The sequence below is a fragment of the Molothrus ater genome, chromosome 5, assembly GCF_012460135.2.
Source record: "Molothrus ater isolate BHLD 08-10-18 breed brown headed cowbird chromosome 5, BPBGC_Mater_1.1, whole genome shotgun sequence".
Taxonomy (NCBI): Eukaryota; Metazoa; Chordata; class Aves; order Passeriformes; family Icteridae; genus Molothrus; species Molothrus ater.
Window position 1 is genome coordinate 55,184,779 of NC_050482.2, and position 11,755 is coordinate 55,196,533.

General features: G+C 47.9%; 1 protein-coding gene across 5 annotated transcripts in view; it reads right to left on the reverse strand.

The window, feature by feature from the left end:
• KCNA5 (potassium voltage-gated channel subfamily A member 5) overlaps positions 1-4,130 on the reverse strand; it is a 162,580-nt gene extending 158,450 nt beyond the window's left edge. For all 5 annotated transcript variants that reach the window (XM_036404888.2, XM_036404889.2, XM_054514796.1 and 2 more), the window contains exon 1: positions 395-4,130. In XM_036404888.2, the coding sequence (XP_036260781.1) occupies positions 1,960-3,846 (1,887 nt within the window). In that variant the 5' untranslated portion in view covers positions 3,847-4,130 and the 3' untranslated portion in view covers positions 395-1,959. The remainder of the gene's footprint in view (positions 1-394) is intronic.
• Positions 4,131-11,755: the final 7,625 nt, after the last annotated feature.

The following is an 11,755-nucleotide window of genomic DNA, read 5'->3' on the forward strand; positions in this document are numbered from 1 at the left end:
CTCATTCCACATCTAGCTAAACAAGCAAACCAACTAAGAAACCGACATCTAAAATTCTAAAATTAATGTGAAAGATGCTGTTCTCTGTTATGAGATTCAAATTCCTTCCCCTCAGCCCTGGGTTTTGGGCTGAGCATTCTGTTAATGAAACGTATGACTTGCTTGACAGTTATTTTACTGACTAGGAGAGAAAAAAACATCATGCATTTGGGCATTATCATTAAAGTGCAAGGTCAGGGACAGGAAAGCAGCATTTGTGTCTGGGGGAGAGAATGTCAGAGTGCTGCCCTGCAAAGCTGATCCCAATTTATCTCAGGACATAGATGAGGTACTTGAATAAATTATAATCCCAACTGAGCACTTATTTATATTAGAAAATTTTTTAGAAACAAACCTTGAGCGATGTTGACAATCAAGCCTTCTCTTCTCTGCTACTCTTGCCGTGCCACAGGATGTGGGAAAGGCATGGACCATCCTTCAGCAATACAACAGAAGTTGGAGGGGGAAACAGAGATGTCCTTTGCAAGAGAAATTTTAAGAAAACTCTTTGAGCTAAAGAGCAACTTTTTGTCGGTCTTCAAAGTTAGCTGTGATCCTGATGAAGGCAAGGTGTCACTCATCTCTCAACACCTCAACTGTAAAATCCACAGCACTGAGAAGGTTTTGTTTGGAAATACAAGAAACCAGGGGTGTGTTTTGATGAAAAGATGGTGCTTTTCATCCGTGTCCAAGAGAAAAGCCACACGACGGTTGTTGAAGCAGCACAGCACGCCACGTTCAACTCCTGAAGTGCCATCCACTCCCAGTCTTAGAGAACTAAAACCAGAGAACTGTGTACACAAATGGTGTGTGCATACATAAAGGTGACTGATACACATGCTCAAGCAATCTGGAGTGTACAATGAAAACAGTTCTGCAGATATTACACTCAGTATTCTACTTTCTCATTGTGTCTATCCACTCCCTCATGTTTTTGATCTGTTGTGCACTTGAAAATCTGTTCAGATCACTTTAGATTTGTTGTGCACTAGATTTAAACCAGTAACAGCAGAAGAGTGTATTTTTTTTTCCTTTAGGTCTCAACAATATAACAAAGATAAAAAACTGTAAAACCACAAAAAAAAAAAAAAACCCAGAAAAAGAAAAGTTGCACATACTTTTTTGAGTGAGGCCAGTAAGCACATGACTGAATGACTTAGAAATTCTGAAACAGGAAGGTAACTAATAAATTTATAAAGAAGTATATCTATAATATTTAATAATTTAAGGCTCACAAGAAACTAACATATCAATGACAACAGAAGTTTTCTGCTCTAGGGTTCAAAGCACCAAATTCACTTCACGTACAAGATAACCAGATCTGTGCTGATCACTACTGGAAAACTCAGAAAGTGCTGATTTGCTAATGTTCCTAGTGCTTTAATGCTATCATATTTCACAGGAATAAGAAATTTCCTTTCAACCATAAATACAGTCATACAGATACAAAATATATTTGAATAATTCCAATTTGAAACTGTAATACAAAACCCCTCCACCTCCTCCCTCCCATCCCCAATCCATTCATTCTCCACACACACATCCCCCCAGTTCATTACACTAAACTCGGAGCAACTGAATTGGTTACAAATTACCCATTCGAAACCAATGACCATTTGCTAAAATAAGTTTCTAAAAATTAGATTTTTCTCTGTCATAATTTACCAGCTCCTGCATCATGGAGTGTAGCTTATTCTTAGTCTATTTTAAAAATAGGTGACCCTTTGTGTCATGGAAAAAAACCACAAAAACATGTATTCCTGGAGGACTGCTCAGGATAGTGATCAATTTATAAAATACAGCCTTATTGACTTTTTTATGACTTAAAAAACTAATTGGTACTAAAAGAGTAATTGGAGTAGCAAGTTTCTGACACCAGAAAATCCTTCTGCCCCTCTGAACTCTAACCGTCTCCTCTCCTCACAGGTCTGTTTCCCTGCTGGTGTCCAGACAGAGAGCATAGAGGGATTTTCTGAGATCTACATTACTTTTTGCTTTGATATTTGCTTTCTCTAAGGAGCTGGTGCCATTGTTGAACTCCTCACTGTTTTCCAAGTGCACAACAGATTTGTTCAGAGAGTTTTTGCTGGGTCTTCTCTTCACTTCTCCCCCTGCAGTGCTGCCCTGAACACTACTGTGTTCGTCTTTGAGGATAGCCTGCTCTTCGTGGTCAGTCTCTCGGTGGTAGAAGTAGCTGAAGTTGGACACAATGACAGGGACAGGGAGGGCAATGGTGAGCACACCAGCGATGGCACACAAGGAGCCCACAATCTTGCCCCCTACAGTGACAGGTCTCATGTCCCCATAGCCCACAGTAGTCATGGTTACCACAGCCCACCAGAAAGCATCAGGGATGCTGGAGAAATGAGACTCGGGGTCATCAGCCTCAGCAAAGTAGACAGCACTGGAGAAGAGGATCACCCCAATGAAGAGGAAGAAGATGAGGAGGCCCAGCTCCCTCATGCTGGCTTTCAAAGTCTGTCCCAAGATCTGCAGCCCCTTGGAGTGCCTGGAGAGCTTGAAGATCCTGAAGACTCTGACCAGGCGGATGACTCTGAGGATGGCCAGGGACATGGCTTGCTGCTGGCCCCCACCCCCATTGCTACTGCCAGCCCCGGGCTGCTGCTGCTCGTGGGCCAGCTCGGTGCCCAGGGTGATGAAGTAGGGGATGATGGCCACGATGTCGATGATGTTCATGATGTTGCGGGAGAACTCGGGCTTGCTGGGGCAGGCGAAGAAGCGTACAAGGAGCTCAAAGGTGAACCAGATCACACAGGTGGTCTCGATGATGAAGAAGGGGTCAGCCAGGCTACTGGGTGGCTGCATGGGTGGGGAGTCCCCGGGCGTGCCATTCAAACCTCCACCTTGTGGGGGCAGAGGTACGGGCATCTCCCTCTCGTCTCTGAACTCGGGCAGGGTCTCCAGGCAGAAGGTGATGATGGAGATGAGGATCACCAGCACGGAGACGATGGCGATGGCCCGGGCTGAGCTGGAGCTCTCGGGGTACTCAAAGATGAGCCAGACCTGGCGCTGGAACTCATTGCGGGGCAGGGGCTTCTCCTCCTCTTTGATGAAGCCCTCGTCCTCCCGGAAGCGCTCCATGGCCTCCTCACCCAGCTGGTAGAAACGGATCTCGTCGGCGAAGACGTCGATGGAGACATTGACGGGCCGGCGGAGCTTGCCCCCCGACTGGTAGAAGTAGAGGATCCCGTCGAAGCTGGGCCGGTTGCGGTCGAAGAAGTACTCGTTGCGGAGCGGGTCGAAGTAGCGAATGCGCTTGTCGGGGTCCCCCAGCAGCGTATCGGGGAACTGGTTGAGAGTGCCCAGCTGCGTCTCGAAGCGCAGCCCCGAGATGTTGATCAGCACCCGCTGATGGTGCATGGCGCCCGGGTTGGCCGCCGCCGCGTCCTCCTCCTCGTCGCCCGCCGCAGCCATGGCCATGCCCCGGCGGTGTCCCCCTTCCTCGGACGGCCCCATGTCCACGGCGGGGCGCGGGGCGCGGGGCGGCGGCCGCGGCGGCGGCGTGAGGGCTGCGCGGAGCTCCGCCGGCCGCTCGTCGGGGCCGCTCGCGCCGCCGCTGCCTCCTGCGCGGGGACCCGGCGGGGGCCGCTCCCGCTCCTCGTCCCCCGCGGGCGGAGGCGGCGGCGGCGGAGGGGCGTTCTCCTTGCCGTCGCTCAGCTGCGGCGAGCCGGCGAGGTGAAGCAAGTTGCCCCGCCAGCGCGCCCGGCCGCCGGTGGTCGCGGCATCGTCGCCGGCCGCGATGGCCGTGGTGCCGCCGTTCTCCAAAGTCACCAGCGCGATCTCCATGGGCAGCAGCAGCAGCAGCTTCGGCGGCGGCGGGAGGCAGGCGCGTCTGAGGCGGCGGGCATGCTGCGCTCGCCGCCCCGGTGCCGCTGCCGCCGCCGGCCACCTCCGGGCGGCCCCGCTGCCCTGCCTTGCCCTGCCCTGCCCTGGCCGACCCGCCTCCCCTCACTGCGCCGCCGAGCGCGGCCGAGCGCGGCCCGGGGGAGCCGCCCGGGGACCCGGATATGAACGAGCGATCATTATATTATGGTCGCTTGACGTCAAAGAGGATCCCTTCTGCTCCGCGCTCCCGCGCAGGCAGCGGCAGCATCCCCCAGGGAGCTGGGATGCCGCATCCCCCCGCGCCCGCCCCGCCCCGCCCCGCCGAGGGGCTGCGCGTCGGGGCGCGGACGCGCTGGGGCAGCGGGGCCCGGCGGTGGGGATACCCACAGGTGCCCGGGCGAGGGATGCGCGGCGGGGGCACCGCTCCGGAGGTGCGGGAGGCCGGGCGCCGGCCGTACGTGCGCTCGGGCAGGGGGCTGGAGCTGCCCTCCGGGCCGGGGGTGCGGGGCACAGCGCTCTCCGCTCCGCATCCCGCGCCCCCGCGGAGCCGGGGGATTACGGGGCGGCCCCCGCGCGTGGATTTGCTCGCCGCGAGCGCTTCTGGCTGCACACCCCCTCTCGCCTCTAATGAAAATCAAACTGAAAGCCCCGGGGATTCCGGGCTCCTCTTGGCGTGTGTCCCCCCCTCCCCATTCCCCAGCGGAATAAGAACAATGGAAGGGATTGCTTTGCGTTTGCTCTCCCCGTTTCTGCTCCCTCGCGTTTCTCGCTGAATTAGTGCGGTTCCAAAAGGTGCTTCCCAAGCCAGCAAACGACATTTCTGCCGGGCTGTTTTCATGTTAACATTTGCAAACACTTTTCCCATTGATGCATTCTTAAACCCACATCCAAGGCTAAAACATTTCAGTAGATGCACATTTTATTAAAGAGAAGCGAGCAGCTTTACACAATGATACAATTTCAGTTCAGTAATACAGTCGGTGCTAAGATCCTACTTGCTATATTCAAGACATGAACTCATGTATTCTACTTAAGGTCTGCAGGGAAATACACTAAATATGTATATAAATATTGTAGGATTAGAACCTATAGGTATATATACTCTTGTGGAGTTCCTGGTTTTCTAACCAAATTGATTGTGACCATTTTGCCTTCCAGTTGGCATCACAGTGACATTTTTTCTTAAATCCTTATGTTACCACTCATAGCTCCATCAAACACTTCACCTAGATTCACTGTGACTAGTGGCTTCCCCCTAATTTAAAACATTACCTCTGTGTATGAAATCTGCCCAAAGATATTAAAAGCAGTGCCAAAATAGAAAACCATAATTGTATTAAATGGTTTCTGTAAGTGGTGGCTTGCATTTTATCTCCGAGAACTGAGCACAGAATTGCCAACCTGTTTTGCCAGTGTGCCAGTGAATAAACGACAGCTTTACACACACCAGTAATTTCTAGAAGCAAAATTATGTAGAAGATAAATTTTTCTTTCAAAATAATGGCCCTTTGATTTACAGTTATTTAATGGGATAACATATTAAACCTGCAAAATATAGGATAACACCCTCTGGGACTAGCAAAACCCATGATAAATACAGACACACCACAGACACAGCTGTGCACCCCAATAAGGAGTGGCTGATCTGCTACCAGTGCATATCAGGGATTACAACCAGAGTAGGGCTTGCACACTCGAAAACTATTCTGGTTTTCCAGCTCTGTCAGCAGGGCATTTGCCCTCCAAACATTGCCTCAGGAATAACCATTTATTATTTCAGGAGAAAACATCCTCAGACATCTGTGATGGTAGGCACCACTCAGAGCAGAATAAAGTGTACAGAAGAGCAATAACTTGCTGCCTCTCAGATGTTTGTATCCATTCTGCCATTCCTTTATCAATAGCAGGGAATGCCTGGAAGGGACCATACCAAATTTAAGTTCTAGTTCAAGTTTCTAGCTTTTCTAAGTATCAAGTTGCAGTGTTCACATCCTGAATTTGAAGGCAGATGGGATTATGCTAAAGTGCAAAGAAAACTAAAGACTTGCCCAAATTCACTTGGATTAAAGCCTTGCAGAAAACCCTATGAAGAAAATGTACATTATTAATTGACAGATCAGAAAAATGCAGCTGCTTGTACAGCATTTGAGTAACTTGTAGCTACTTTCTTTGCAGCTTTAAAAGGTCTGAGAATCTATTAAGGTGTCTGTATGTGTGGGTACAAAAGAAGAGCAGAGAAAAGGGACAAGAGAAGGTGGGAGGATGATGTTAAAGGGGAAGGAACATCTACTCCAAGCAGGAATTTTAAAGGACAATTTTTATTTAATAGCCCTCATTTTTTCAGCTTAGTGTAAAGACAAACTCTTGAAGAGCAGCAGAAAGCCAAGGTACTGGAGAGAAAGGATGACAGGCAGACTAGAGAATAGTACTGAGATGTGCTACTAATGTTTTAACCAGGAAGTCCCTGAAAAGAATTTATTTGTCAACATTTGTATTTGTGATTTAGCCAGAAGTTGAACACAGGAAATCAGTCCTTTACAATCCTGCACAACAAAAACCTAGCATTCACTGCAGCACCCACTGTGCCATTCACATAGAAGGTGTGGCTGCTGGGAGCTGTCCTTCAGTGTCCCACAGCAAGATGAAGGACCCATCCCACGGAGAGGTCCCATATGCTGAGAAATGAGCCGTGGGGACTGTCTGCAAGGGCTGCATTCACCTACCCACACCCAAACTCACTCATACACACACTACACTCTCTGGTACCTTGACCGAGGACACCCTGGGGACATCAGTCTTCTCACAAATACTACCTCTTGGGCCATCCCTGTCACTGACAGGGAGTGGCAGCATAACAAAAATGAAAAAATGATGCTGAGCAGTGAAGAGGGGCACACCAAGCTCTTAAGGCTGCTCACAGCCCTCCTCCTCCTCAGTGCTGATGGGAATCCATGTGCCTCCCTCCGCACATTTTGTGGGTACAGGGACCCCAGGGTGACATGGGTGACTCCCTTTTTTCCTTTTCCATATGTTGACTAAAAAAGGCGAGGTTGTGGCAGATGGTTAGGAAATCATCTGAAGCTGAGAGGAAACCGAAAGGGTTAAAGGCAAATCTGTGCCTCTGCCACTTGGTTAATTCCTCGGCAGCCTCATCCAGTGCTGAGAGGATTCAGGCCAGAGGGAGGCACTGCCACAGTCCCAAGGGGAGACCCTAGAGAAAGGGTTTCCTGTCCAGGAGGATTAAGTACCAGGCCATTGACAAATCACAATAAACATCTGGATGGAGATCTCCATCTATCAAGCCCTAATCCATGAAGCTATTTATTAATGAATTCAGCACATTCACACTGTTCTATATATAGGGCTGGCTATCTTTCTAAATGTTTGGCTTCTAGGTGGTTTACATCTGTATCAACAGATTTTTTTTTTTTGGGTGAAGCAATCTACTGTATTCTGCTTTTGCTTGTTTAATTGTTTAGAGTAATTCTTTTGCCTTAAAACAAACAAACAAACAAACAAACAAACAAACAACACAGCCATGTTTTCTAATAGTATATAAAAAAATCCAATAGCTAAAACCCAACCATGTCCCTGCATTTTATATTGCTTTGCAATTTTAAGCCCAAGTTCCTCTAGAAACTTTCCATCACACAGGGATGGAAAAAACATTAAATAGTAATTGATTTTCTTTTCTGTATTTTGTTTTGATTAAAATGAGAATCCCTCTCATTTATCTTCAGAGAGAAAGTAAGCACAGAGTAAATGGTCTGCTTAATTCAAAAGTAATTTGATTAGAACATCCATAATTTACATTGACTGGAACAGCAGGAAAGATGCTGAGCACAACCAGATATCAAGCTAATTCATTTCAGCAGCCTACTTGCACTATGCTTTACATCTTGTTCATGTAAACTGCTCGACGAACATCTAATGACCCACAGTTTGTGAGAGGGAGACTTACACACCACCGTGCCCTCAAAAGTCATCTGTTTGTAGGATTGAATAACACTCCTGCCCCCAGCAAACATGGCTGTGGAGCTGAGTGTGCTGCTTTCCACACAGCTGTGTCAGCCTCATCCGCATCCTGAGTTGCTCCAGCCTTTGTCACTCAAATTGGTAGAACCAGCATTTGGCCCAGAGGTTTTTCACAAATCCAGCTGTGACAGGGTATTTTCAACCCATCCTCAAAGCTTTGGACTCTACCAGACAGCATGAGCCATCCAAGCTTGCAATTTATAATTTCCTGCCCCTTTTGACTTCCATTGCTTTTCTGTGGTGTAATATTTAATTCCAGGGACTTGATTTTAGAGGGGAAATCCCATTTGGTGCCTTTACTCTCTGTTAAATTCCAGGAGCACATAGCTGTGCTTTCAGGTTTTTTGTTACAACGAGATTGCTCAGGTGGACAGTTCCAATTAGGACAACCCAATTTTAAAACAGGAGAACAAAGACAAACAAGGGCAATCTGAAGGAGTAACCTGCAGAGCCTCTCAGCTGTACCACTGCACATTTTTCTTCACTGCCTGTGCAAATACCCTAACAAGTTAATTTTGCTTGCATCAATGCTTCTGTAACAGCTGTGCTCCATGCCATGCTTTCCATACAGTTTCTGTATGGAAAGCATGGTGTTTCTGGGCAAAATCAATCCCTCCTTATCATTTGACTGAAAATACTTCATTTTCATCCTGTGCCATCAAAGTCACACCAACAAAAAGCTCTTACTCATTCAAGATCAGGCCATTCACTCAGGCTGTGAGGAAGAGGAACAGGAATAAATCAAAGGTTTCATGTCTAGAACAAGTGGTGACAGTGGTGTCTGAATTGGGTGATCAGTCACTTCAAGCTGTCAGGTGACAGATTTGTACTTTCATGTTTTGTTACCACCTATGTGGCCAGTGACACTCCAGAAACCATTGCTTTGTCATACATGGACACAAATTAACCTGCATAGGCTGCATTAAAAAAAGATAAATGGCGTGTTTACAAATTCATGTATTTTAAGAGTGGAAAAGCAAGGATTAACCTCATTCAGATTCCGTGCTCATTTCCAATTTTTAAGCAGTCATGAATCAAGGAAAATCAAAATATGTGATGGTTAGTCTGGTATAAAATTATGAGTGAACTTAGTTACTACATTCTGAAAACATTATAGTGAGGGGAAAACTGAGGTTGAAACCTACACATGTATAGGAAAAAGAGCATTAGATTGCTTTGTGAGCACAGAAAATTTAGCCAGCTGCAGGAAATGCTCTACCACAAAACTAGGGGGCCAAAGGTACTGATGGTTTAAGCAAGAGAGTGTAGCATTGTGTGTTTTAAACAGGTTTTGTTGTAAAGTTGGTTATTTTTTGTAAGTCAAGATTATGGTTTTGTGAGGAATGAAATCCTGGAGATGAGAACTCTTTTTCAGAGTAGTAATTGGTAGTTGATGTTAGTGAAGTTGATAAAGTCTTAATTTGAAGTGTTGGTCTGTTGTTAAACATTGAATGTTAAAGTTCAAGGACTTGCCTTTAGTTGCCGTTGTTAAATGTTACCATTTTACCCTGTATTTGTATCTCTCCTCATCATACTCTGTATTTGTACCCTGTGTTAGTCTGTTGTTAAACATTGAATGTTAGAATTCTAAGACTTGCCTTTAGTTGCCGTTGTTAAATGTTACCATTTTACCCTGTATTTGCATCTCTCCCCATCATACTCTGCATTTGTACCCCTTTCTGTCTCACCCATTGGGAACCACTTCCCCTGCTCCCCTGCTCCCAGGAGGCCTTGCACCTGGACTGAATTCAAATGAGAGGCTGTGAGAACTATATGAACCCTCTCAAAACAACAAACCAGCACATAAACTTTGACTTTAACCCACCAGAACCACACTAAGTCACCCACTCTTGACCAGAGCCGGATTCCGTCCTGTCACCATAACTTTGATAGGACCCAGCTTGGAGGATACCCCTGGGCTACCAGCCAATATTGCAGCCCTGGCTCTGCTGTGAGACAAAGCTGCACTTCTCCTCTTCAGCATCATCTAGTGGGAGCAGCAGCAGTGTGCGCGACCCCTCAGGTTCCCCACCCAGAGCTGTTTTTAATAAAAGCCTTTTATAGGAACTGGTCTCCTGGCCCTATTTATGACAGCTTGGGGACCCGTCCGGGATAGCCACACCTGAAGAGGACTGAGGATGGGATGGCCGCCTGCCCTATTGGGCCTCCAGGGAACAGCTGGATATGCCGGTCCTTGGAAGGCAGCCTGGGACTAGCGATGGAGCACCGGGACCTGGTAAGAATTGGTGGCAGGAGTTGGAGGGGAGTGAGTGAGACGGGGGCAGGCAGCTCGGACCCCCAAAGCGAGTGAGGGCCCCCTAGTACTGCGTTTCTGGACTCCCGCGAGGGGGCTGGCCAGGAACAGGGGGAAGTGAGTGGAATTGGTGCCTCCAAAAGGGGTAGGACCCCCCCCTCTCCTTGGTAGGAGGGGTGCAAGGGAGGGGCCAGAGGGAGCTCCAGTGGGACCTAACCCCAGGCAAGTGAGAGAGTTGAGCCCGTGAGTGTAGGTGAGATTCCCCTCCTTTTCCCGAGTGTGTGAGTAAATTCCCCATACTTACCAGTGTGAAAGTGAATGAATGCTTGAACAGTAAAAGAATATTAAGTGTTGTTTTGCCCATCAGTAGTTTTCGTTTGGGTAGGGGCACCTTAAGATTTCAGTTAAGAACCAAATTAGAGTCAGTATGAGAAAGTGTTTGAGTAAAAGAAGAAGATTTGGAAGGGAAGATGAGAAAACAGAGAAGAATATTCCCCCTGATAGTCGTCTTGGGCAGATGCTTGATCAATGGGACACTCAGGAGGCCACAAAAGGCTTAGACAAAATAAAAATGATTCACTATTGTATGGAAGTCTGGCCTAAGTTAAACCTGCAGGGGGAGTGGCCGTGGTACGGGACAAGAGATTCATGGATGTGTTCCCAATTAAACCAACACCTGAAAACCTGAGAGAGTCCCAGTCTTGAGCAGTTAACATATGCTGCATGTTGGCAGAGGGATATCACCGGCAATGAGGTTATAAAAATCTGTAAACTACAAAAACAGGAGGAAAAGAATGAGGGGAGAGAAGAGGTTAGTGTTAAGTGAGACCCCCTTGATTACTTACCTCCTCCTCCGTTCCCTCTTATTTACCCAGCTATGCCCCAGGCTCCTCTCCCAGATCCCCCAGTTTTACCTCTGGCCTCTCCATCCCCACAACCAGCAGCCATTCTGATCCCATTACCACCGCTGATTAACACCCCTGTGGTTAATACCCCTACCCTGACTTCAACTCCCTTACCTGCTCCAGTTTGACCTTCGGTTTCCCCCATGTTCCTCCCTCACAATAGTTTGTCCCTGAGTTGTTTGTCCCTTGTTTTCCCACCAGCGACCTGTCTGTTAAGGTGACCGATCCCCTAGTCCTTCCCCTTATATCCTTATAAGTTTATCTCCTCCCTCCTGGTGCTGCCCAGTTTCCCTGTCCATCACTGTAACCACCCCCCTTTATTTGGAAAAATTTCTGTGTCAGTTATCCCTTACTTAGGATATGATTTGCCTCTTGAGCCTTTTCCCTCCCCTATGCAATACTTCTTGGTTCAGTTGTGTCTCTTGCTCCTCCCCTGGGCTTCGTTTATTGGTTCCCTTGTGTCTCCTCCTGTCGCGCCCATCCCCTTTATCAGTGCCTTCCCAACGGTCCTTCCCTGACACCGTCACTGGTTGCGCCTGGGACAATAAAGCACCTTGGCATCCACACGAGTATCTGCTCTCTCCTTCCTTTGCCTCAGTGCTTCATAGTCCCACTCTCGCCTGCGCCACCCACGCCGCAGACGGCACCACTACCCGGGGTTCTTGAGAAGAACCTG